The 24,102-nt window shown below is 36.2% G+C and overlaps 1 protein-coding gene across 1 annotated transcript in view; it reads left to right on the plus strand.

Moving 5' to 3' along the window:
* The first annotated feature begins 209 nt into the window (after window positions 1-209).
* The window catches only part of LOC121983925 (kinesin-like protein KIN-6), a 28,767-nt gene continuing 4,874 nt past the window's right edge, over window positions 210-24,102 (plus strand). The window contains exons 1-13 of the mRNA XM_042536623.1: window positions 210-657; window positions 4,288-4,487; window positions 6,095-6,218; window positions 6,304-6,398; window positions 8,067-8,199; window positions 11,973-12,038; window positions 12,156-12,218; window positions 12,501-12,551; window positions 18,592-18,674; window positions 21,157-21,265; window positions 22,303-22,360; window positions 22,493-22,698; window positions 22,944-23,192. Of these exons, the coding sequence (XP_042392557.1) occupies window positions 286-657; window positions 4,288-4,487; window positions 6,095-6,218; window positions 6,304-6,398; window positions 8,067-8,199; window positions 11,973-12,038; window positions 12,156-12,218; window positions 12,501-12,551; window positions 18,592-18,674; window positions 21,157-21,265; window positions 22,303-22,360; window positions 22,493-22,698; window positions 22,944-23,192 (1,809 nt within the window). The 5' untranslated portion in view covers window positions 210-285. The remainder of the gene's footprint in view (window positions 658-4,287; window positions 4,488-6,094; window positions 6,219-6,303; window positions 6,399-8,066; window positions 8,200-11,972; window positions 12,039-12,155; window positions 12,219-12,500; window positions 12,552-18,591; window positions 18,675-21,156; window positions 21,266-22,302; window positions 22,361-22,492; window positions 22,699-22,943; window positions 23,193-24,102) is intronic.

A 24,102-nucleotide genomic window follows, 5' to 3' on the forward strand; every position in this document is an offset into this window, starting at 1 on the left:
CGATGCGCCCCTGTTTCTATTTCTTTTTTGCTTTTTGCGAGCGGAATCAAAATCAGCCGTTTGATTCCAACGGACGGTTATGATCGTATGGAGATTGGCTATGGCTTTCCAGGAATATTCATTTTACCTTCTAAAGTTTTGATATTTGTTTTCGGAATGCCTTTCGAAGTTTTTACGTAAAATAGGGGCTTTAAGGGCAATTGTTTCCCGCTCGCATCGCATGCCCAAATTTGTGCCCCAATCAAAAGCAGCAGCGAGGCGACCGAGCATTCCGCATCCCTCCCGATGGAGTCGCCGCCGTCGCCTTGTCCTCCCTCCACCGTCCGGCGGAATCCTCCTCGGAGGGCGAAGAAGGCTCCCTGCGCCAATACCCTCCCTGCCTCCGCATCGGTTGAGAACCTCAACGTTTTCCTGAGGATCCGGCCCCTCCAGGTTTTGCCGCAGGTTCTGGCACGAAAGCCCCCCAAGGTCGAATCCAGAGCTAACGGGAAGGGGGGTGCGAGGAAGGTGGATAGAGAGAAAACTGGTGAGTGCTTGACCGTGAACGGTCCGAGCTCAGTCACGCTACTGGCACCGTCGTCTCTTCTTGACTCGAAGCGGATCAAGAATGAGCTCTACGATGGGTTCTCTTATGTTTTCCCTTCGGATTCAAGTCAGGTTCGATTTCTGGTTGTACTTTTCCTTTGAACCGCTGCTCTGGCTGAATGGTATGCTCTAGTGGAAGAGATTGCTACTTTAGGGTTTGCTTTCTCCATTCAACTGAATGTTCGAGGTTTGCTATGTAACGAGCAGATAACTGTTTGGGCATGATACTTAAATAGTATTTTACATTGGATAAATTCAATAATTTTTTCCCAGAAGAATTGGTTGACTAGGTTGAGTTTAGAGTTGATTAGTTGTATGTAAGAGACAAGTGGCACGGCCAGCATGTCTTGTAGCTGTTATGTGGTTGAAACTGAATGAACTTGGATGTTGATTATAAGATCCTTGGAAAATTTTCTCTGTGTAATATAATTGCAACTCATTACGTTACCTTCCTTTGATTATTAACCATATAAATTTGTCAAAAAAGACCTCACGTAGTATTTTTTTGTTCATAATTGTTAGTGGACCAGAGAGTGTTATGTACAACTGACATCATATTGTGGACTGAAACATAAGTTAAAAAACAACTTGGAAGTGCTACATGAATCAACCCTATTTGAATTGCTTATGGCTGTCTGTTGTTTTTTAGTATTCTTCTTGCATTTTCTTTTATGTTTGCTTTTATCGGTAATGCTAATTCTCCAACTCATTTGTTCTAATTCACTTAACTCATCTAGGTATGACTTCACAACACTTCCTTAAATATGTCTGCACTCTCTTGCTCTGTTTTCTCTTATTTTTATCTCAGTTCCCAACTAAATGACAGCAGTGAGTAGTGACACCGCTTATCTATCTTAGGATTCTTATGCTTACTACACATAATTTGTTCATCTACAATAACTTCTTCCTTAAGTCTTTCCTTACCATAACTATGTATTTTATGTATTCAACCTTTTTCCTATTTTACTTGTCTAGCTTTGCATCTGCATTTTAGTCTTAGAAATCATGCAATAAAATCTTGTCATTTAGATAGCTATTTTATAGAAATAGTCTACTGTATTGGGATTATATTGATTTTTAGTAGCATGGTTTAACATACTTGTTTGTTATTGATACTAATGCTTCTGCAACTTGGTATATTGGTATGCTTGCTGGTTTAGTGTCAGTTTGTGTTTGTTTTATTCTCTAATTTCAACTGCAACTTCCTTTTAGACCTTAAAATCTAAGAAATTATATAGTTGAATAATTAACTTAAATGGCTGGAAAGACCTATTGCCTATTTATGTTGGATCCTTGAAATTATAAACAAATTCAATAACTCTCAATGCATGTCTTCTGCGTAAGTTATAGTAACTTTGCAAATTCATTTTATTGAACTCTTAGCAAAACCCTTGTAAGATTGTCGACGTGGTCTTTCAAGACTTCAGCAATGGTCGAGTGATTTATCAAAAAATGAGATGTTTGACTTTTAAGAGAACTCGATAAAATGTAGGATAGAGCTTGAGAAGGTGTTGTGCGTGGAAGAGAATTGGGGTTGGAGGTGGTTGACATAGGCTGAAAACAATTTAAAATGGGTAAAAGTGACATTGTAGACAACACCCAATCAAGCATTTTGCTAGGTACTCATGCAAACCATTTGACATAGGCAGATTACTTTTTTGACGTTGGACTCATATGCATGGTGTATCTTTTCCTATGGTATGGTTTCTCAAAGCAAGCTCAATGGTGATTTAAATGACTTGAGTACCACAAGTGATAAGCATCAAGTGGTGGGGGGGGGGGGGGGGGGGGGGGCCTAATCAAGCATTGTGCTAGTGTAGACTGTTGGTCCCGATAGTGGCCGGCTATAGGGGGGAGAATAACCCTACAATTAAAACCGAACCTTCCTCGAACTTTATAGCGTAATTAAAGTGAACACTTGAATAAACAAAGTAAATAAACTAAAAAGGAAGAAACACAACGAATTACTTGGTTACAACTGGAGAGGTTGTTAATCCAAGAAAGATAAAAGCTCAGTAAACTCTCTTTCAGACGGAGAAGCCTCTTCCAGCAGTTGACGCACTCAATTACAAATCAGAACTCAAGATGGATCAATTACAAGTGTTGTGTCCTATTTCCTAGGTCTAGGGGTCATTTTATAGCCCCTGGAAAATCTTATCTTAGGCAGGAAGGCGCTTTTCATAGGGCTGGAAGGCGCCTCCAGTAAAGTGTCAGTAGATAAGAGTTTATCCATTGTCAACGAAAAATCTGCCTGGTTGAAGGCGCCTTCCATAAGGCTGGAAGGCACCTTTGTACTTTTCATTGAAGGCGTCTTCCATCCTTTCACAGTGAGGCACGGAGGCACCTTCAATTCCCTTTGAAGGCGCCTCCAGCAATGTTTCCAGCCCCCTTTCGCTCTTTTGTTGCTCCGATAGACTGAGTGATTTCGGCCAATCGAAATAGGGCTCATCTGAACCCTTTTTCTGATTTTCTCCTTGAGAAGGCTTCCGCTCCGGCTTCTCGTCCCTCGGACCGCCGTGCGGGTCCTTTTCATCCGTCGGCGTACTCTTTCGCAGCACCTCATCCTTCAGATGCACCGAGCCTGTTGGCTCTCTCCTGTGCCACCCTTCTTGCTAGCAGCGTCTTCCGCTCGACTTCCTGTGCTCCCAAGCTCCTGCACATTTAGACACAGGGTTAAACACCAACATGACCTAACTTGACTTGATTAATCACATCAAAACTACCATGGGTACCAACATAGACCACCTAATAGTAAGTGGACTACTTGTCTGTTATTGGACTCAGACATTCAATTTATCTCTTCATACGATATGTTTTCTTCAAGCATGATCAACAATGATTTAAATGTCGTGGGTATTATTTGTGATAAGCATCAAATAGTTATTAGTCTGATGCACACTAGTTATATCACTTGGTATGATACAAGTTCTTAAAGCATAATTGAAAGTGGTTTAAATGACTTTGGCATTACAAGAGAGAAAGCCTTAAGTGTAACATAATGGCAAGAAAAGGTCTAAGTAGCTAACTCAAATAATTGGGGTATCATACTTGTTTTTGTTGTTTATTGTTATATAAACGATAGAGCCATGCATAGAATTTTGTATCGTGTTGAGCAACACAGTTGAAACTTATATCATTTTGATAAATTATCAAAAATCAATACTAATCAGCATAGGTAATCTTTTGTATGTCATCTCTGTTGACTATGCCAATGAGAATTATTTTGTGCCAACAGTTAACGCTCCTTAGTATGTTACAACACATGTTAAGAAAAACATAAGTAATATTTGTCTTTTTTAGTTTGTGTTAGCATGTTGTATCGAAAATGTATCATTCTAGCCAGAGACAAAAAATCTGACATGGAATGATACTTTAACTTGCCCTTAGATATCTTATTGTCTTCTCTACTTCCCTCCAACTCTAATTTTGATATAAAGCATTGTTACTCCTGTCAAAGTTCAAAACTCTGACATGACTCAAAGTTTTGAACCTTGGATAGAGCAATACAATTTTTAATCTTTTGCAATTCTTTGTAAAGCATAGCTGCTTATGTCCATAAATGACTTGATAATATGTTGCTTAACATATGTACTACATATCCATTTGCCTTTGAAATTCTTTATGAACCATCAGGTTTATGTTCTAAATGCTGTGTAACATGTTTTCTCCACATTGATTGTATTTAACTTTATTTCTTTGTAGAAAGAAGTTTATGATATGGTGGCGAATCCATTAGTGATGGATTTTATGAGAGGAAAGAATGCTCTGTTAGTTGCACTTGGCCCCACAGGTTCAGGAAAGACTTACACTATGTTTGGGTGCGCGAAGGATCCTGGCATTGTGCCTCTTACCCTAAAACAAGTTTTTAGATGCAAATCACAAGATGATCATCATGCAATGAGGTGCCCTTTATAACATATTTCATATACCATGTTGCATTTTGTTTGTTGTTTTTTCCTACTGTGATCTCCTTTTTTTTTCTAACTTTTTAGAACACACAATACTTATTTAAGACCTTCCTTCTTCAGTTGGCTATCAGTTAGTTCTGTTCTGTTTCTACTTCTCTTTTCTCCTAATTTTCAACTTAGAAGGCCTTTCCATTTGGGACCTCTGAATACTAATGCCAACCTTGAGCCTTCTGCATATTTTGATAACAGTAGCTTTTATTTTTGTATTGTAATGCATTCAAGTCTAGGCAGATCAATTGTTAAGTTAGCATCCTAAGTGATCTGTAAATGCTTGTTTTGTGAGGTTACTACTCTATATCGTAGTTGAAATTCAGTTGCCCAGACTTTATTTATAATATATATGATTGTAGCATGCTTAATCAATTTTATCATGGTTATTTACTTGGCCTTAAATCAACAGCACTCTATTAGAATAGAGTCGAACTTCCAATAATTTTAACTAACAGATGACGTTATTTTTGCAATGCTATCACTAGAATCTAGACATATTGATGTTTCAAAATGAGTGGGGAATGAGAGAATTTTGAAAAAATGAATTAAAAACATTGGTTATGATATGAAAGAAATCTGAGATGTTGCATTATTGTTCCCTGACATACCAAAATTGTTTCGTTTTGTATTGTCCACTAATGTTCTAGTATTTTTCTTCCATGTAACAATGGAATATAAGATTATAGGAACAAAGCAAAGTTTATTATCTGCATATGGAATTAATACCAACTCAGAGCTCTTTTCTAATTTAATTTTTATTGTGCACTTGTATGCTTAATTTTCATGGTGATTGCAGAACTATTACTCTTGCTTGATCTGTTATTTTAAAAAGGCTGCTAAATGTGTACATGTATTGTGACCTACTCTGATAGTGTTTATGGTCAATTAGTGGTTTTACACATTGATGTCAAGTTTTTTTTTTGTATTGGCATTAGCTGCATTGCGCATTTTGTTTATTGTCAAGCCTTTTGTTATCCAATAGATGTTGGATGTAAATTCATCTTTTTATTTGATTATACCATCTAAGTTCTTGACTACTGTTCAAATTACATTCTTGTCAGTATAAGTATGGATCACTATGCTTCATAAAACATTGGCTGAGATCCAGTTGCAAATATCAAGTGTCATATGATAACTGATTACACGGCGAAATAAATCATTTATTATTTTTCAATAAGTTAATCCTCTTCTAATCCATATCCTAGTTTCATTTTTTTTGTTAAAGTTGCATATAAAATTAAGACAAGAATATTTTTTTATGATGATTGTTTTAATGTTTTTATGCATAATAATAAGCTACATTAAATTTTATATTTTTAATCGTTGAGCTATCTCATGAGCAATTCATATCCTTTCTATATGATTTTTGTTTGTTTTTTATAAATTGTACAATCTAATTCTTACCATATATCAGTTATGTTTGAGTTTGTAAATTCCATCTTTTACCTATTCTAGTTTTAGGAACTTCAGGCTTATTTCTTTTTTAGAAAAATAAATTTATGTCTTTGTACTCAAATTTGGCTATCAATTCTTGAAAATTACAATTGTAGATCCTATTATATGTCAATATTTGAGATATATTCTGAAGGAGGAAAAGGGGAAAAAATTCTTGATTTATCTGGCAATGGAGTCGGGCTGACTTTTCAAAATTCAACCCTGATTGGTCTTAAAGAGGTAAATTGTTGGTACCTATCTCCTAATTGTTTCATGAGTTTGCCTACTCTCTAGAGGCTACAGTCGCCTAGTTTCTTGTTAACAGGTGATGGTTTCAAATATTGAAGAAGCTGAAAATCTTCTGGCACTAAGCATGCTCAAGCGTTCTACTGCAGCAACAAATGCAAATGAGCAATCTAGGCATGTGGTGTCTATCACCTTATTCTCATACTATTTATTTATCTTGGATCAATATTTTGTAGAAAATTCTTTGTATGAAGTAACCAGTTTATCAAAAATATTCAAAGTGTTTCTAACATCTTTGTGATTTTTATATTAGTTTCTAACTGCTGCTACTCTATTATGTAATTAATATGCAGATATAGATCACTCTTGCTTATAGGAGTAACTTATTGTATTTGTGGGTAGATGTTAGCTTGGCTGCTCACTCGCGTTTGATTCTCTTTTAGATTCTCGTGTTTTGAGAACATGTAACTGGGAATTGGAAAATTTGATGCAGCTCATTTGTACAATGTGGATTGACTTGTAAATATGTAGATATAAAACAAATATAATTGTACATGGACTTGAACTACCAACTTGTCTTGACCAGCAAATAAAGTTGTCATGCTTGAGTTATATCGGTCGAAAGGCTCATTTAAGTACTAATACTAATATGATTATCAATGAAAATCCTAGTTATTTATTCGAAGTTGATAAGAATTTTGAACAGTGTAACTTTTTTTTTTCATGCACCGCAAGATACATATTCTGTTTGATGTTAGATGAATTGAACTCTATATAGTATTAAAGTCCAAATGATCAAGTCTTGTTGTATAGCACTATGCATGTTTGATAGGTCATGTCATGCCACCCACATATATCATGTTCAGACATGATTAGTTAAAAGGGTTATGCTACATTATACGACCATTTCACCCCAAATTTTCACTGCAATTGCGATGTTTTTTTTTGGAGATTTTCGAAAGGTAAGTGCTAGTTTGATATTAAAAGAGAAAAGAGAGAATTTGTCCACCACGTTAGTTGTGTTTTGGTACTGTTGTTATTGTTATTTTTGGTTTCTGAATATGATTTGACATGCAAATTTGTCATCTTTTCTGAGTGGAAGACAATATTATAAAGGGTTTTACTTGTTCTCTTCGAGTTCATTTTGGGCAAGTCTTTTTTTGAATAAATCTTGTTTCTTCTACACAAATAGAAAAAAGAGAGGGTAGTCCATGCACAGGAATTAAAATATGGCTTAATTTGTTGGCACGGAATTGTTTTTCTTCCTTCCTAGGATACTACGTTTAAGAAATATTGTGCTGTAAATAATGTCTGAAATATTGTTTATATAAATAACTTTTTTTCTGCCTAATCATTGCAAATATTCTATAAATTTAGTTGATAGAATAATATAAATTTGGTTGAGATGCTTTAGATAAATCCTATTGAACTAAATGAAAATATGCCTTTCAGCTTTAAGAATTTTGAACCACACACTAAAGATAAATGATACTATATCTAATATGTTTGTCCATTTCAGTTTTTAGGATGACTAACTTATGTGACCACTGACCATCCTTACATAGACCTTATTCTGATTTCATTGAATTGCCAACATGTTGCTTTCTATTCTTATTTATTTTCACTTAATTTACAATCAGATCAAATCAAGAATGATTGCACCAAAAGCCCAACACCACTATGGTGTTAGGCTGTGGTAATTTTGCAACAAATCTCTGGTTGGACTCCTCAAATCTGCACTTAGTGCACAAATTATTGACAACTACAGGAGCATTGTTTAATGCAAGAATGATATCAGGATACTATGCCTCTGCTTACTGACCTATCACTCCATTTCTGCAGTCGATCCCAATGCATTATAAACATTCGCAGTGCTGATAATAGTCTTCGTGAACAAGATTATTCTTCTGATGGTGCTGTTCTCACTATAGTGGATCTTGCTGGAGCCGAGAAGGAGAGAAAAACTGGAAATCAGGTTTATATTTTATTTCATGTTGCAAAAAGGAGCAGAAAAATAGCAATTCAGTTTTTCCCTTTTCAAATATCACATGTTTTCAAATTTTCCCTTTTCAAATATCACATGTTGAAATATCTCACATATCATGCCAAAAGCTTATCCAATTCTTTGCACTTGAATTTTGATGATACTAACCATAGATGGGTCATGGCCGGTCCCAAGCTCGGATAAAGGAGGAGGGTTGCGTTAGGTTGCCAGCCAGCGTCAAACTATGGCAAATATTCAATGAATGAATCCATTAAACTATCGTGCTAATGCTAGGTTGTTCCCCGGAAGGAACGCGTTGCAGGGTCCATAACTCGCGTGTAACGTCTCGGCAAGGATCGCTACATCTCCATAACTTGCGTGTAGTGATAAATATGCAAGAGTTCGCGTTACAGGGTCCGGCTGTAACGTCTTAGCAAGGACCGCTACATCTCCATGAGAACTTGGGTGTAGTGTTAAATAGGCAAAAGTTCTTACACCATAGGTTAGATAAAAACAAATATGATAGGAAAACTAATAATCTAAGATTTGGAACATGGAATATAGGAACTCTCACTGGTAAATCAATGGAGGTAGTAGATATGATGATTAGGAGAAAAATTAGTATTTTGTGTGTACAAGAGACAAAATGGATAGTCGAGAAGACAAAAATGATAGAGAACTCGGGTTTTAAGTTATGGTACACTGGAAAGAGTAAAGCAAGAAATGGAGTGGGTATCATTGTAGATAGTTTGTTAAAGGATGAAGTTGTAGGAGTAGTTAGGAAAGGGGATAGAATTATAGCGCTTAAGATAATAGTGGCGAAAGAAACTATGAACATAATTAGCGTATATGCACCACAAGTAGGATTAGATGAAGCTACCAAATCAAGGTTTTGGGAGGACTTAGATGAAATATTACAAAATATTCCACCAAATGAAATGATTTTAATAGGAGGTGATCTAAATGGGCATGTCGGAGTGAAAAATGAGGAATAAGGAATATGAAAGAGTACATGGGAGTTATGGGTTTGGAACGAGGAATGAGGAAGGGAAAATTATATTAGATTTTGCGATAACATATGACCTTATATTAGCTAATACGTTTTTTAAGAAAAGAGAAGAACACTTAGTCACATTCAAAAGTGGGAATAATAAATCGCAAATTGACTTTCTTATGGTTAGGAAGAAGGATAGAAATATTTGTAAAGATTGCAAATTCATCCCTAGAGAAAACTTAACTACCCAACATAGGGTAGTAGTGTTGGATATACGCCTCAAACATAGTATCAATAGAAAGAAAATATATACAATTCCTAGAATTAAGTGGTGGAAGTTAAAGGATGAGAAACAAAATATATTTAAGGAGAAGGTAGAAGTACAAGCATTAGGTGAAATATACGATGACTCTAATACAACATGAGATAAGATGGTATCAAAGTTGAAAATAGTAGCTAAGAGTGTACTCGGTGAGTCAAAGGGACATTCACCACTAAGTAAAAAATCTTGGTGGTGTAATGAGAAAGTACAAGAGAAAGTGAAGGAAAAACGAATAACTTATAAGGAATTATATATTTGTAAGAACAAGGAAAACTTAAAAAAATATATACAATAGCCAAGAAAGAAGCTAAGAAAGTAGTGAGTGAAGCAAAAAATGAAACTTTTGAACGCTTATATCAAAAATTGGATACAAAAGAAGGGGAAAGAGATATTTATAGAATAGCTAACGTGAGAGAAAGGAAAACAAGAGATCTTAGCCAAATAAAATGTATTAAAGATGAATGTAATAGGGTATTAGTAAATGATGGAGAAATAAAAGAGTGGTGGAAGAGGTATTTTCATCAATTTTTTAATGAAGAGGTAATTTAATTAGGTTAAATGAGCATAGAAATTTTAATTTTTATCGTAGAATTCAAACTTCAAAAGTAAAACAAACTTTAAATGAGATGCACAATGGAAAAGCCGTTGGACCAGATGATATTCCGATAGAGGTATGGAAGTGCTTAGGGAAACAAGGTATTGAATGACTTACAAATTATTTAACATGATATTGAAAACGAAAAGAATGCCTGATCAATGGAGAATAAGTACCCTAGTTCTCTTATATAAGAACAAGGGAGACATACAAAATTGTGCAAACTATAGGGGTATTAAACTAATGAGTCATACTATGAAACTTTGGGAAAAAGTAATAGAAAAAAGATTAAGGAAGGAGACCACAGTGACAGAAAATCAATTTGGGTTTATGCCTGGAAGGTCGACAATAGAAGCTATACATCTCCTTAGACAATTAATTGAAAAATATCGGGAGCAAAAACAAGATCTACACATAGTATTCATTGACTTAGAAAAAGCTTATGATAGAGTCCCAAGAGAAATTATATGGAGAATTTTAGAAAAGAGGTGTTAGCGTAACATATATTGAACTAATTAAGGATATGTATGAGGATGTAATGACCAGAGTAAAGACTTCAGGCGGAGTAACTGAAGTATTTCCAATAAAGATAGGGTTACATCAAGGATCAACCCTAAGTCCCTATCTTTTTACACTAATTATGGATGAACTCACTGCGCACATTCAAGACACAGTACCATGATGCATGTTGTTTGCAGATGATATTATTTTGGTAGATGAGACACGTGAAGGAGTAAATGCTAAGCTAGAATTTTGATGGAAAATAATAGAAGGAAAAGATTTTAGACTTAGTAGAATAAACATAGAATATATGAAATTTAAGTTTAGCAATATTAGAAGTAATGAAACAATTGTTAAGATAGGAGAGGATGAGTTGTCGGGAACAAGAGATTTAAATATTTAGGATCATTTTTACAAAATGATGGAGGGATTGAGAGAGATGTCTTACATAGAATACAAGCAGGATGGGTGAAATGGAGGGGAGCGTCGGGTGTTTTATGTGACCGTAAAGTACCTCTTAAACTTAAAGGTAAGTTCTATAAAACCACAGTTAGACCTGCTATGTTATATGTAGCTGAATGTTGGGCTATGACTCGAGCACATGAGCATAAGATGAGAGTTGCAGAGATGAGGATGTTAAGGTGGGTGTAGACATACGAAGATGGACAAAATAAGGAATGAGAGCATTAGAAAGAAAGTCGGAGTTGCATCTATTGAGGACAAACTCCGAGAGACACGTTTAAGATGGTACGGACATGTACTTAGACGACCAATAAATGCTCCAGTTAGGCGATGTGAAACTATGATAAACATGCATATCAAACGAGGAAGAGGACGACCAAAAAAGACTTGGTTAACAATAATAAAATAAGATAAAATTTATTTAAATATAGATGATGATATAATAGGAGATAGGGCTCAATGGCGTAAAAGGATTCATACAGCCGACCCCATCTAGTGGGAAAAGGCTTGGTTGTTGTTGTTGTACTAACCATAGATGGAATTGAGAATGATGTTGCAGAATTTGCAGGGGGGTAGTTGGATTTGGTGGTTCGAATGGGAGAATAAAATGAGAAATTTCTGTAATAGATAGAAAGTTTTATACAACATCGAGTCATTATTTAGTGGTCATGTGCCACTGGAATGTTATCCATGGAAAATTTGAATTATTGCCTTTTCACATGGAGTTGAGATTATTAAAGTGTAAACTGGACGTCATCAAAACATGTAGAAAGTACTATTTTTGTATTTTTGCAATATAATTTCACATGGTGTGTAACCACGAATATCTGGAATATCTTTGTTTTGTATATCATCGGCAAAACATCTAATTGTTTTCTGATTGTTTACAGGGTGCAAGATTAATGGAAAGTAGCTTTATCAATAACACATCAATGGTTTTTGGTCAATGTTTGAGAGTAGGTGGCTCCTAAGCCTTTTCTGAAATTCAGAATTTTTTTAGTGATTTCTATGATTAGTTTTTGTTACTTCTATAGAGATTAATTTTAAAATCCTTCTCATACTTCTTTGTCCAGTCTTTGCTTGAACATCAGAAGAATCCAAAGAAGCCATTGGAGAAGCATTTCAAGAATTCATTGGTATATTTCATTGTTTGAATCCTATTTACCAGATTATGCTAATCTGTTTATTATGTGTAGTTGCATATAAGCCATCATCTACATGGTTCTTAACACATGAATACTATATTCTTGCCAAAAGTTTCTTTTACCTGCCTCGGTGTTCATCAACCATTATGTAATTTGACATCTCAATAGAAAGTACAATTAATGATTTTAAAATTTCTGCTTAATGCTGGCCATATTTTGTTCTTCTAATGTCTTCCGCATACAGAGACTCTAATCATTATTGTTTTGTAATAGTTGACTAGGTATTTGAAAGATTATATGGAGGGTAAGAAGCGTATGGCTCTGGTAAGAGACTTCCATTATCTGATCTATTGTAAATTTACATGCCTCTGTAATATTCTTATTATTAACTTAATCTTTTAGGTGTAGTTTCTTTCTATTTGTGGTATACCATAAAGATGGACAGTTGAGACCTAGTGTCATCGAGACAAATAGTTTGGATAAAGATGGCTCGGTGATGTGGATGATGACCATTCATCATAATTTGGTGGGAAGATGCCTAGATCAACTATCTTGCGATCTGCAAGTTTGAGGCTATTGCTAATAGATTTTACTTTAAAGTTTACCTTTTTAATAATTTCATAAAGTCTCACATGCTATTCTTGTATATAATGGATGGGATATTCTCTTCTTACTCATACCATAACTTGATCACCAGTCTCAAATTTTACATTTAGATGAAATTTTCTAGGTCTTTTGTTGGATAACAACCATCACATATGCCTCCATATGGTCTTCAGTAGGATACAATCCAATAGGAGCATAGAAGTGTCAATGTTATTTGAAGCTATTCTCCTTTCCGAGGTCAATATAACATATTGTTAAGTTTTCATTACCCTTGTTGTCTAATAGGATGAGTATCTATAATCCGAAACTAAAAACCAAACTGAACCAAACCAATCCAATCTGAATTTTTGGTTTGAATTTACTGGTTTGGGTTTGATTTCGTTTTACATACTAGGTAAGATTTTGTCACTTGTAGACATGGTTAATACTGAACTGAACCATCAATTTTTCTATAATATGTATTCTAATTAAATTAGTATGTTGATTATCTTTATTTCTTACCGCTCTTTACTTTTTATTTTCCCTAATCAATAGAAGTCTTAAATTATGAGTATGTTTATTATTGATATCAATGAGATTGTTGTTTGGAAACTAGTTTTTGATTTGTTTTTGACCGAACTGAAATGGTTCTGATTTGCTTTTGGTTTTGATTTTGTTAGAATAATTATAGGGGTATTTTTTGTCTTTTGGTGTATATCTTCTTTCCTATATAAAGGCCTAACTCGTGGTTCCCAAGATACGTGATTTTAGGTTTTGCTTTCAACATGGTATCAGAGCAAGGTTAAAACCCTAATTTCTTTCCCCTTCGTCTGCTACGCTGTCATCCTCCCGCTCCCCGTTGCGAACGCCTCAAGCTTGCCGTCTCCGCCGCGCTCTTCTTCCTTGGCCTCGCCCGAGCATATCTTCCTTGGTCTCCTCCTCGATCGTGACGACGCGCGGGTGAAATCCGTCCGACAGATGCTCTTCGAAGCCTCTGCAGCTTTAAACCCTCTCAGTTGGAAGCGAGTCCTCTCCGCGCCATCTACCTCTTCCCCATCCAGGAGGGTTTGCGCTGCATCTCTCTTTCGCGAGTTCTCCAGCGGCAAAGGGCTTCTCCACTCGTTTCTTTTCTTCCTCTGCCCTATCAAGGCTGCCACGTCTTCATCATCGGAGGCTCCAGCGGGATCGACCTCACCCTAGTTCGCCAGGCCGTTGTCGAGGGCGCCCGCGTCTCAATCCTCGCCCGCAGTCCGGCAACTGCAGCCCTCCCTTTTTCTTCTTCTGTGGTTGGTTGTTAGGAAATCTCTTCTAGCATAAGCAAGCTCACTTCATCTATTCCAGCAGTCCGGCTCACAGTTCTATTCATGGCTACATCTGGCGCCCCAAAGCCAGATACCTCAATCTTTACTAACCATATCACTGCACCTCTTTCTTCCGAGTAGTTGGATGGTAAAAATTATATCTCTTGGGCATCTCACATTGAGCTTTGGCTTGTTGGACAGGGTTATGAGACACATCTCACTCAAACTGATCGTCCTCTGTGGAAGAAGGTTGACGCTTAGTTGTGTTGTATTATTCGAGCCACCATCCATCCATCTCTTAGGAATGTCTTCCGTACTTACAAAACCTGCAAAGCTGTTTGGACACAAGCTCAACAACTCTTTACAAACACCTCTCGGCGACTCTATCAAGTTTGTGAAGATCTCATGACCATCCTCAGCGCCCATCAGATTAAGGATTCAATGTCAACTTATCTGGGTTCAGTCTCTAGCCTTCTTTGTGATTTCAATGAATTGCTCCCACCTGCGGCCAATCCTGTTGAAGAGCTTGAAAATTGGAAGAAATTTTTTATGTCTCTGGCTTTATATGGTCTGCCCACGGATTATTCTCATGTTCGTAACCAGATCCTCGGCAGCCCCACAGAAGTTACCATGGACAACACTTGGGCGACTCTTCTCCGTGTCTCGGCCAAAGTCTTGACGATGCCTTCTTCTGTTCCTGTCGACTCGTCAGCTTTGGTCTCTCAACACAAAGGACCTCCACCTCGCAAGGGTGGCAAAGGACGTCCTTGGTGTGATCACTGCCATCGACCGGGACACACGATTGATAAGTGCTGGAGTCTACATGGTCGTCCTCCTTGTATTGCTCAGATCGTTCAGAGTTCTGTTGCTTCTTCAGCTTCCACTTCACAATTAACACCGGATTCGACTCCAACATCTTCCTATACTGACTTTCTAAAATGATTTGAGGATCGTCATGCTTCTGGTTCCATTGCTACCATTGCACACGTTGGTACTTCCTTTGCTTGCATATCTTGTTCTTCGGGTCCTTGGGTTCTTGATTCTGGGGCCACCGATCATATCACTGGTAATAAATCCCTATTTTCCTCCCTCACTACTTCTGGTAATTTACCAATGGTCACCATGGCCAATGGCTCCCAAACTCAATCTCAGGGTATTGACATTGTTCATCGTTCTTCATCTCTTTCCATTCATAATGTTCTTTATGTTCCCGGCGCTCCCTTTAATTTATTATCAATAAGTCAACTTACTCGATCTCTTGATTGTATCATTTCTTTTACTAATACATTTGTTTCCTTATAGGATCGGAGTACGGGGAGGATGATTGGCTTCGGATGTGAATCTCATGGGCTCTATCGGCTTCAACAACCCTCTTTTGTTGGTTCGGCGGCGGCCTCTCCACTACTTATTCATGCTCAGTTGGGACATCCAGGTCTTAATAAGTTAAAACAGTTACATCCTAGTCTTTCTCACTTAGAATCTTTATCTTGTGAGTCCTGTCAATTAGGTAAACATGTTTGTAGTTCTTTTTCTCCTCGTATTGAGAGTCGGGCTATGTCTCCTTTTGCTTTGGTTCATTCTGATGTTTGGGGTCCGAGTCGTGTTTCTTCTACAATGGGTCAAGGTATTTTGTTACTTTTATAGACGATTTTTTCCGTTGTACATGGTTATATCTAATGAAGGATCGTTCAGAATTGTTTTCTATTTTTGAATCTTTTTTTTCTAGAAATAAAAACTCAATTTGGTACTTCCCTTCGAACTTTGTAAAGTGATAATGCACGCGAGTATTTATCTACTCAATTTCGTAACTTCTTGACATCTCATGGTGTGTTGCATGGTATGTCTTGCCCTCATACCCCTCAACAGAATGAGGTTGCAGAACGCAAGAATCGTCATCTCCTTGAGATCACTCGGACTCTTCTTCTCCATTCTCATGCCCCTCATCAGTTTTGGGGTGATGCCATACTTACTGCATGTTATCTCATCAATCGCATGCCTTCATCCACTCTCTAGGGTAAAATACCTCATCAGATACTTTATCCGCATCAGCCTCTTCATCCTCTACTACCTCGGGTCTTTGGTTCTATATGTTTTGCTCATGCTCTTGATCTTGGCATTGACAAACTTTCTCCCCGGTCTCATAAGTGTGTCTTCCTTGGGTACCAACGGTCTTAGAAAGGGTACGAGTGTTATTCCCCTACTCTTTGTCGGTACTTCATTTCTGCTGATGTCACATTTTTTGAGTCAGTTTCTTTTTTTGGTCCTCCGCTTCATAGGCCGAGGTTTCTCACTCTCCACCTGCACCAGTAACTATCTTTTGTCCTCTGGAGGCGCCTCTATCATCTCCAGTCTTGTCTCCTCCTTTGCAGGTTTATCAGCGTCGTCCTCGTTCTGCTTTATCGTCGACCAACGACACTGTCGTGGGCTCATCTTTGGAGCCAAGTCCTTCGCCGTTTCCTTCGGTCCCATCTCCTGACTCTGATGTTCCTATTGCACTCGGAAGGGTATGCGTTCCACTCGTATTCCTTCTCCTCACTATGTTTCTTTGAACTATCATCGTCTTTCTCCATCCTATTATTATTGTCTGTCTTCCTTGTCGTCTGTTTCTCTTCCAAAGACTGCAGGTGATGCCTTTGTCCATCCAGGATGGAAACAGACTATGCTTGATGAAATGAGTGTCTTACAGAGCAGTGGGACTTGGGACCTCGTTCCTCTACCTCCTGGGAAGTTAGTGGTTGGTTGTTGGTGGGTGTTTACGGTGAAAGTTGGTGTAGACGGCACGGTTGATCGACTTAAGGCTCGTCTTGTCGCTAAAGACTATACTCAGGTATTTGGATTGGATTATGGAGACACCTTTTCTCCTGTTGCCAAGATGTCTTCTGTGCATCTTTTCCTGTCTATTGCTGCAATTCACCATTGGCCCCTTCATCAATTGAACATCAAAAATGCATTCTTGCATGGTGACCTGCTCGAGGAAGTCTACATGGAGCAACCTCCGTGTTTTGTTGCTCAGGGGGAGTCTTCTGGTCTTGTATGTCGCTTGCGGAAATCTTTATATGATCTCAAGCAGTCACCCAGAGCATGGTTCAGTAGATTTAGTACCGTAATTCAACATTTTGGCATGACTCGAAGCGAGGCTGATCATTCTGTCTTTTATCGCCACTCATCTACTGGTTGCATCTATGTAGTGGTTTATGTTGATGATATTGTCATCATAGGTAATGATCATCTTGGGATTTCACAAGTAAAACAACATCTTTTCAAACATTTTCTGACAAAGGATCTCGACAAACTCAAATATTTCCTAGGGATAGAAGTGGCACAGTCTAAAGATGGGATCATTATATCCCAAAGGAAGTATGCAATGGATATTCTGGAAGAAACAGGAATGTTAAACTCAAAGACAGTCGACAATCCCATGGATCATAATGTCAAGCTCCTGCCAAATCAGGGGGAGCCTCTTTCAGATCCTGAACGGTATAGGCGATTGGTAGGGAAACTAAGTTACCTTACTGTCACTCGTCCGATATCTCATTTGCAGCAAGTGTAGTAAGTCAGTTTCTTAGCTCTCCGTGCAAAGAACATTGGGATGTTGTGACTCGCATTATTCGATATATCAAGGGTGCACCAGGAAAGAGTTTCTATATGAAGACAAAGGACATACTCAAGTCGTGGGGTATTCTGATGCAGATTGGGCAGGATCTCTCTCTAATAGAAGATCTACTTCTGGATTTTGTATATTTGTCGGAGGTAACCTTGTTTCTTGGAAAAGCAAAAAACAGAATATTGTGGCAAGATCCAGTGCAGAAGCAAAATATCGAGCTATGACTATTGCCAGTCAAGAACTTATATGGTTAAAACAGTTGTTTCAGGAACTAAGGTTTGGAGAGGTTACACAAATGTCACTCATATGTGACAACCAGACCGCTATGCATATTGCCTCAAATCCAATCTTCCATGAGAGGACAAAGCATATTGAAGTTGACTGTCACTTTGTTAGAGAGAAAGTCATTTCTGGAGAAATATCTACTAGTTTTGTCAACTCACATGATCAGCTAGTAGATATATTCACTAAGTCACTTAGAGGTCCCCGAGTTGACTACATATGTAACAAGCTTGGTGCATATGATCTATATTCACAAGTTTGAGGGGGAGTGTTAGAATAATTATAGGGGTATTTTTTGTCTTTTGGTGTATATCTTCTTTCCTATATAAAGGCCTAACTCGTGGTTCCCAAGATACGAGATTTTAGGTTTTGCTTTCAACAGATTTGAAAAATAACAAATTTTCAGTTTGGTTTCAATTTTTCTTACACTGCTACTATCAATGTTTTCTTTAGGATGTTTATGACCAATTAACTTATCAGTTTCTGGAGTAGGTGAATATCCACATTAAATACTCTTGTGAACTTGGTAGGTGCATTGGTTGATAATCCTAGACATTTTGTTTATTTTGGTGGGATTTGCTCTCTCTTGCAGATTTTGACAGTAAAACTTGGGGAAGATGATTATTCAGATACCTCTTTTTTATTGAGACAAGCATCTCCTTACATGAAAATAAAGTATGCCACTTTTCCATTTTTTTGTGATGAATCTTCAATTTTTGAATTCTTAATAAAATGATAAGTACCTTTATTTGAGCTGATTTTATTCACTGTTGAAGCTTTTGTTCACTTTAATCTGATTTGGAAATTCTTGCTGTTAATATTGGCTACAGCTGATCACATTCTGGTAATGTTTTCTTATAAAAAAACATGGATTATTCTTCATTAACAAATTTTGGTACTGTTATGAATTGATATACTAAAAAAATTGAATGTGAGAAACAGTATGTACCTATGCTAATCAGCATAGGCCAACTTGATTTGGTGTTGAATCATAGAAAACTTATTGTCATCTGTACCTGAAACTTTTGTATGCCATCAATATGACAAAAAATTCTTGTGGAATTGAGAATAAACTTTTCATTCTGTACATGCTAGCTAATGAATTAGTAACTACATTTAATCTCTGAAAAAGTCCCTATTGTTTTGTAACTTTCTATTTTTTTTGGAATGGGATGTTTGTGAAATTCCCATGAATTAGATCAAATTTATTCCATGTTATTTCCATAAGGTTCCTCTTTCTTATTCTTAAGGTAGCCTCAACTTCGTTGATCATGATTTGTGTTTCATATTTCTTTTCCTTTTGATTTGATTTTAAAAAGATGTCATCTGATTTTTTTCGATTTTGATGTATGGATCCATGGCAGCAAGGTTTGTCCAACTTGTTTCATATGAAAATCCTAAGGAACAGGACCTAACCTGATTTAACTCAACAATTTTCACAACCTGACCAAATTTAACTGAATTTTTTTTCAAGCTTATCAATAGTAACATGCAATAATGACGAAATTAAAATATAATTGTAAAATTAGCTACATGAATATTAGGCATCCATCATCTATTATTCATCTAGAGAATAACTAATATGAGGTCGAAAAGGGAAAACAGTAAACTAACCAGCAAGTTCACTTGATATTAAGTGGCAAGGTATGTCCAAATCTCGTACAAATCAAGTAGATCTATTATGGACTAGAAGATGTAGATTGCTGCCCAACCCACTAAGAACATAAGTTGTGCTTTGTTTGTAATTAGATGTGTACAAATTTAGAACTCCTAGGATACATGTGGGCAACACCCTCAAATTCGAAGTGTGAGCTAGAGCTGGTGACTGCACACAATAGTGATCACCGTGTGACCTTAGGTGGTTGGCTAAGCCTCACGAGGTTGTGATTTTAGCTAACATGCGATCCTTGTCGATTTGGTTGATAAACGTAAGTCACCTGCATATTCATCTGGTTTCATGGCGCTCCACCTTCTCAAGATGTCTCAGGTTCTACCTTAGTGAGACTTCTTGCCTAAGACCATAGCAATGCTATACAATTTTGCATGATTATTTGAAAAAGTAGGTGAGATCTCAATTGCCTTGAGGAGGGCAAGATCATGGCAGACTATTGGAACACATTGATGAACGTGAGCACTGGAGAATGCTTTTATCCGGAGATGACATTTGGTTGTCAGGATATGTAAGGAAATCATGTTGAATTGTGGATTTGATGGGTGGCCAGGTCTGCTATATCAATCCTATAGTCGGAAGAAGATATAAGAGCAATGCTGAGAGGAATAAGAAACTAGTATTTTGCTACCAAGTTGAGAGAGGATGAACCACTGAATTGGTATAGAAAAGTGGAAAGCTGTACTAATAGCATAAAGTAACTAAGCATCAATGCTGCCTATACCAAACCTACAGTGGGAAGATCATAAATGAACATCATTGAGAGGAATAAGAAACTTGGATTTTTGATGCCAACTTGTTAGTAAATGAGCAATTAAATTGATTTAGAAAAGTGAAAAGCTACTAGTTAACATAAAATCACTAAGCATCAAAAGAGAGGATTAGCGGACTAGGTTTTACTTGCTCTGGCGCTAAATTCAGATGAACCAGTTATAAAGAAAAGTTAGTATCTGCTACTGTGATAGCTCATATATAGAGGCATGGTTTGGTGATGTACCAGTCCACAATATAACTTTATATCTCAGTAGCATTTAAATATAGTGTGTTTCTGGAGTTTGTATACATCATGAACACATTTTAATTCTATGAAAAAAAAAATCTTTTATTCTCTGGAGCATCATCTATATTACTATCTGATAGAAATTTTACATTGCTAATCCTAGTATAGTGATACCTTGATCTTCCTATTTTATTTTTCATTTATCTCAAGATTTTGTTATCTTCTAATTGTTCTGAAGCTATTGCTGCATGTTTTTGTATTTATTGATATAAAAATTTCCAAAGGATAAACATTTAAGTCATTTGAACTCTATGGGTGCAAAGATGAATCATGACTTTTGATGATCAGAATCTAATTATAAGTTTTTTCTTTTCATGAGCATCCTCTCATATCTACAGAATACATGTAAATGACTATATTTAAATATTTTTTTCTTTCATTTTGTGGATTATATATTAAAATTCAAACTTCACTTTATGCAAATTCAGGTTCACCTGTGTTGAAGAGCTTCTAATCATACCTAGTAAAAAAAGAAGCACATCTTCACTTGTGGATCATTGTAAGAGGAGGAAGATTAACGTCTCAGAAACTCTACTGGTATTTGATATTTTTTTGACTATTTTGAAATTTAGTATACTGCTATATGAAATAGAGCACTCTGGAATGTTCGTTCTCCAAGTAGATCGATGCATTTCCCTTCTGCTATTGTATTTAGTATTTATCATGTACAAGGCTCTAATCTTGGTTTCATTCAAAAGTCATTATTAGTTTAGTATGACATCACACAATCCTTTTTCTATATTCATTTTGTTGGAAATTAGCACCGAGTATAAACATCATTAACAAATGCTAGAGAAAAAAAACAATTGAGATTCATGAAATAAATTTAAATCATACAGAAACAGAGATGTTATATCTATGAAAACATACATATTTTCCATCCAGTTGGCCTAAAATCATAATTTAATTTTTAAAAGGTATCTGTATGTCACATGATCTGCTTATGCTGTAAGGAATAGCATAACATCCACGCATGGCCGTATAAGAATTGCAGGTTTAATCCATCTCTAATGCAAGTTTTCTTTTGTACAGATTTGATGGGTTGGGTAACGTACAATGTTAAATGATAAATTGTTATGAGTTGTCAAAAGTTGCCATTATTATGGAGATTGAATGGTCAAAACATTTGTATTTGTCGTAGTAGGATTGTTCGATCAACAAAGTCAAAATGGTATGAAAATAAATAAAAAGAGCAAATATTGATCATTTTACATTAAATTTCAAATGGCGCTCATTCATGATAAGTTTACATTATGTTTTGTTATATTTAAAACTATTAATCATCATCTTATCTGCCCGTTTCAACAATTTTGTATGATATTAGTTTTGAAAGCCAAAAAAAAGCTTTTGTTGCATGCCCATATTATCATCTACACTTGCCTTATTTCTAACTTCACTTGTTGAGCTTTATCAGACTTGCTTATATGTTTAATTTGTCTTTTGTGGCTTTCATATTGTTGTAGTTCAGCTACTTATTGCAGTTTTACATTCCTGTTGCTGTTAGATTTTGCTGATTGACTGACAAAAGCATACTGCTTGAGTAGATGTTTCATTCCTGTTTCTCTTTTTTGCAGGATGTTGAAGCAGAAAGTGCAAACGACCGAAATGAAGTATTCAACACATTTGAGGAAGGTACTTCATTTGAAGTCTTGTTTTTATTTCATTTTCATGTATGTCTTTTGCCAAAAGATATTCAGGCTATGTCATTTAGGATATGCATTATTACTTCCATAATTTATTCTTTAAGCTATTGATGGCCTGTAGGTGATGCAAAAAAACAGCTTCAAGAAATGGTAGTACCACAATCTTCCTCTATTTCTCCAGAGATCATTGATGCTCCAACTACAGTATGCCCCACTAATGATGAGCTTCTTATTGAGCTGCAAAGACGGGCAAGGAGCGATGAGATTATGCGAAATTTCTCCAAGGCTCTATGGACTGTTCTAAAGCAATATAAGCAGAAACTTATTGTACTAATAACTACTCTTGTTTTTCCTCATATCTCCATTTTATGTGATACTTTGGTTTAGATAATTTTTCCTCTTGTTGCTAGATATTCTATGGCTTTCTAATTTTAATGAATGTTTCAATGATAAGATGTAACCAACTTCCTCATTAAATTTTTTACTACCTATCATGTTCATTATTTATTAAGACATTTTTTTCCTACTGTACCATGTGGTTTCATAAATGATGGGTGTTCGATTACTATCAGGAATCAGAAAAGAATGTGCATAATCTCAGTGAAGCATTCACAAGGGAGGAAAACCAAGTTATCAAACTCAAGAAAGAACTGGAGGAGCTTAGGTCTTACTGTTCATGCCATAGACTTCCAGTTGTTGGTGAATCAAGCTCCTTAGATTTGGGACCTGTGCTTGATTGTTGTGGTTCTGACCTGCTAACAACTTCACAAATTAATTCGAGTAACATACGTGCAGATTTTCATTCAGGGGATTCTGTTACGGTAAGACCGTTCAATTGAGTCATAAACTGGTTTCAACTTTCTTAGTACTAGAAAGGTCTTTCAAGTTGCAGTATCGTGTTTTTTCAGGAGCTGAAATCATAAGCATGTGCTGAAGAGTATATGCCTTGAAAATTTTTATGTTTGTCTTCCAGGTTCCAAATTGCTTAGTTATCTAGTTATCTATGGGCAGCCTGCATACCCATAATTGCTACAATGTCAGTGAGGCAATGATTGGACTCCACCTTGTCATTCTAGTGTCTAAATTTGTTTTCTAGATTCCATGTTCTCAGGCAGCCAAATCTGTTTCACTTGACCAAGAATTTGATAAGCTAACTAACAAGGGTAGAAATTATTTTCAATGTGAAAATTAAGAACTGTTTTTTGTAATTCTTTCAAACATCTTTTTTAGCTCAATGAATATATATTATGAACATTGAACTAGAGTTTTTATTCAGACTATGTTATCATATCAGAATCCATTTGTCTCTTTAAGGAAAATTACAATCCTTTCATCATTCAATGGATTATCAATCTTAATGTCAAACAAGTAGAATTTCAGGTTTAATTGAGATTATGATATTGCATTCATTCTCAATTCCTAATAGTTGGAATTTGTTGATGCTGCTTCATTTTTCTCTTGTTTATCCCATTTTTACATTTATCAGGTTATCATTATATTGATTAATTATTCATTCTTCCAATAGTTTTGATTCTATTCTTTGTCAACTATTGTTTTGCATTTTTTTTTTTATGAACATTTCCTTTTGCCATGTCATTCACCTAGCTACAGCTGAAATTTTATCCTTTGAGACAAGTCATATTAGTGGTAGAGTCATCTGCAAACTCCACGAATGTGACCTTGCCTATGCTTCATTTTAGCAAATTAGAAATTCTATCCAATGCTAATACA

This window comes from Zingiber officinale, chromosome 5B (assembly GCF_018446385.1).
Source record: "Zingiber officinale cultivar Zhangliang chromosome 5B, Zo_v1.1, whole genome shotgun sequence".
NCBI classification, from domain to species: Eukaryota; Viridiplantae; Streptophyta; class Magnoliopsida; order Zingiberales; family Zingiberaceae; genus Zingiber; species Zingiber officinale.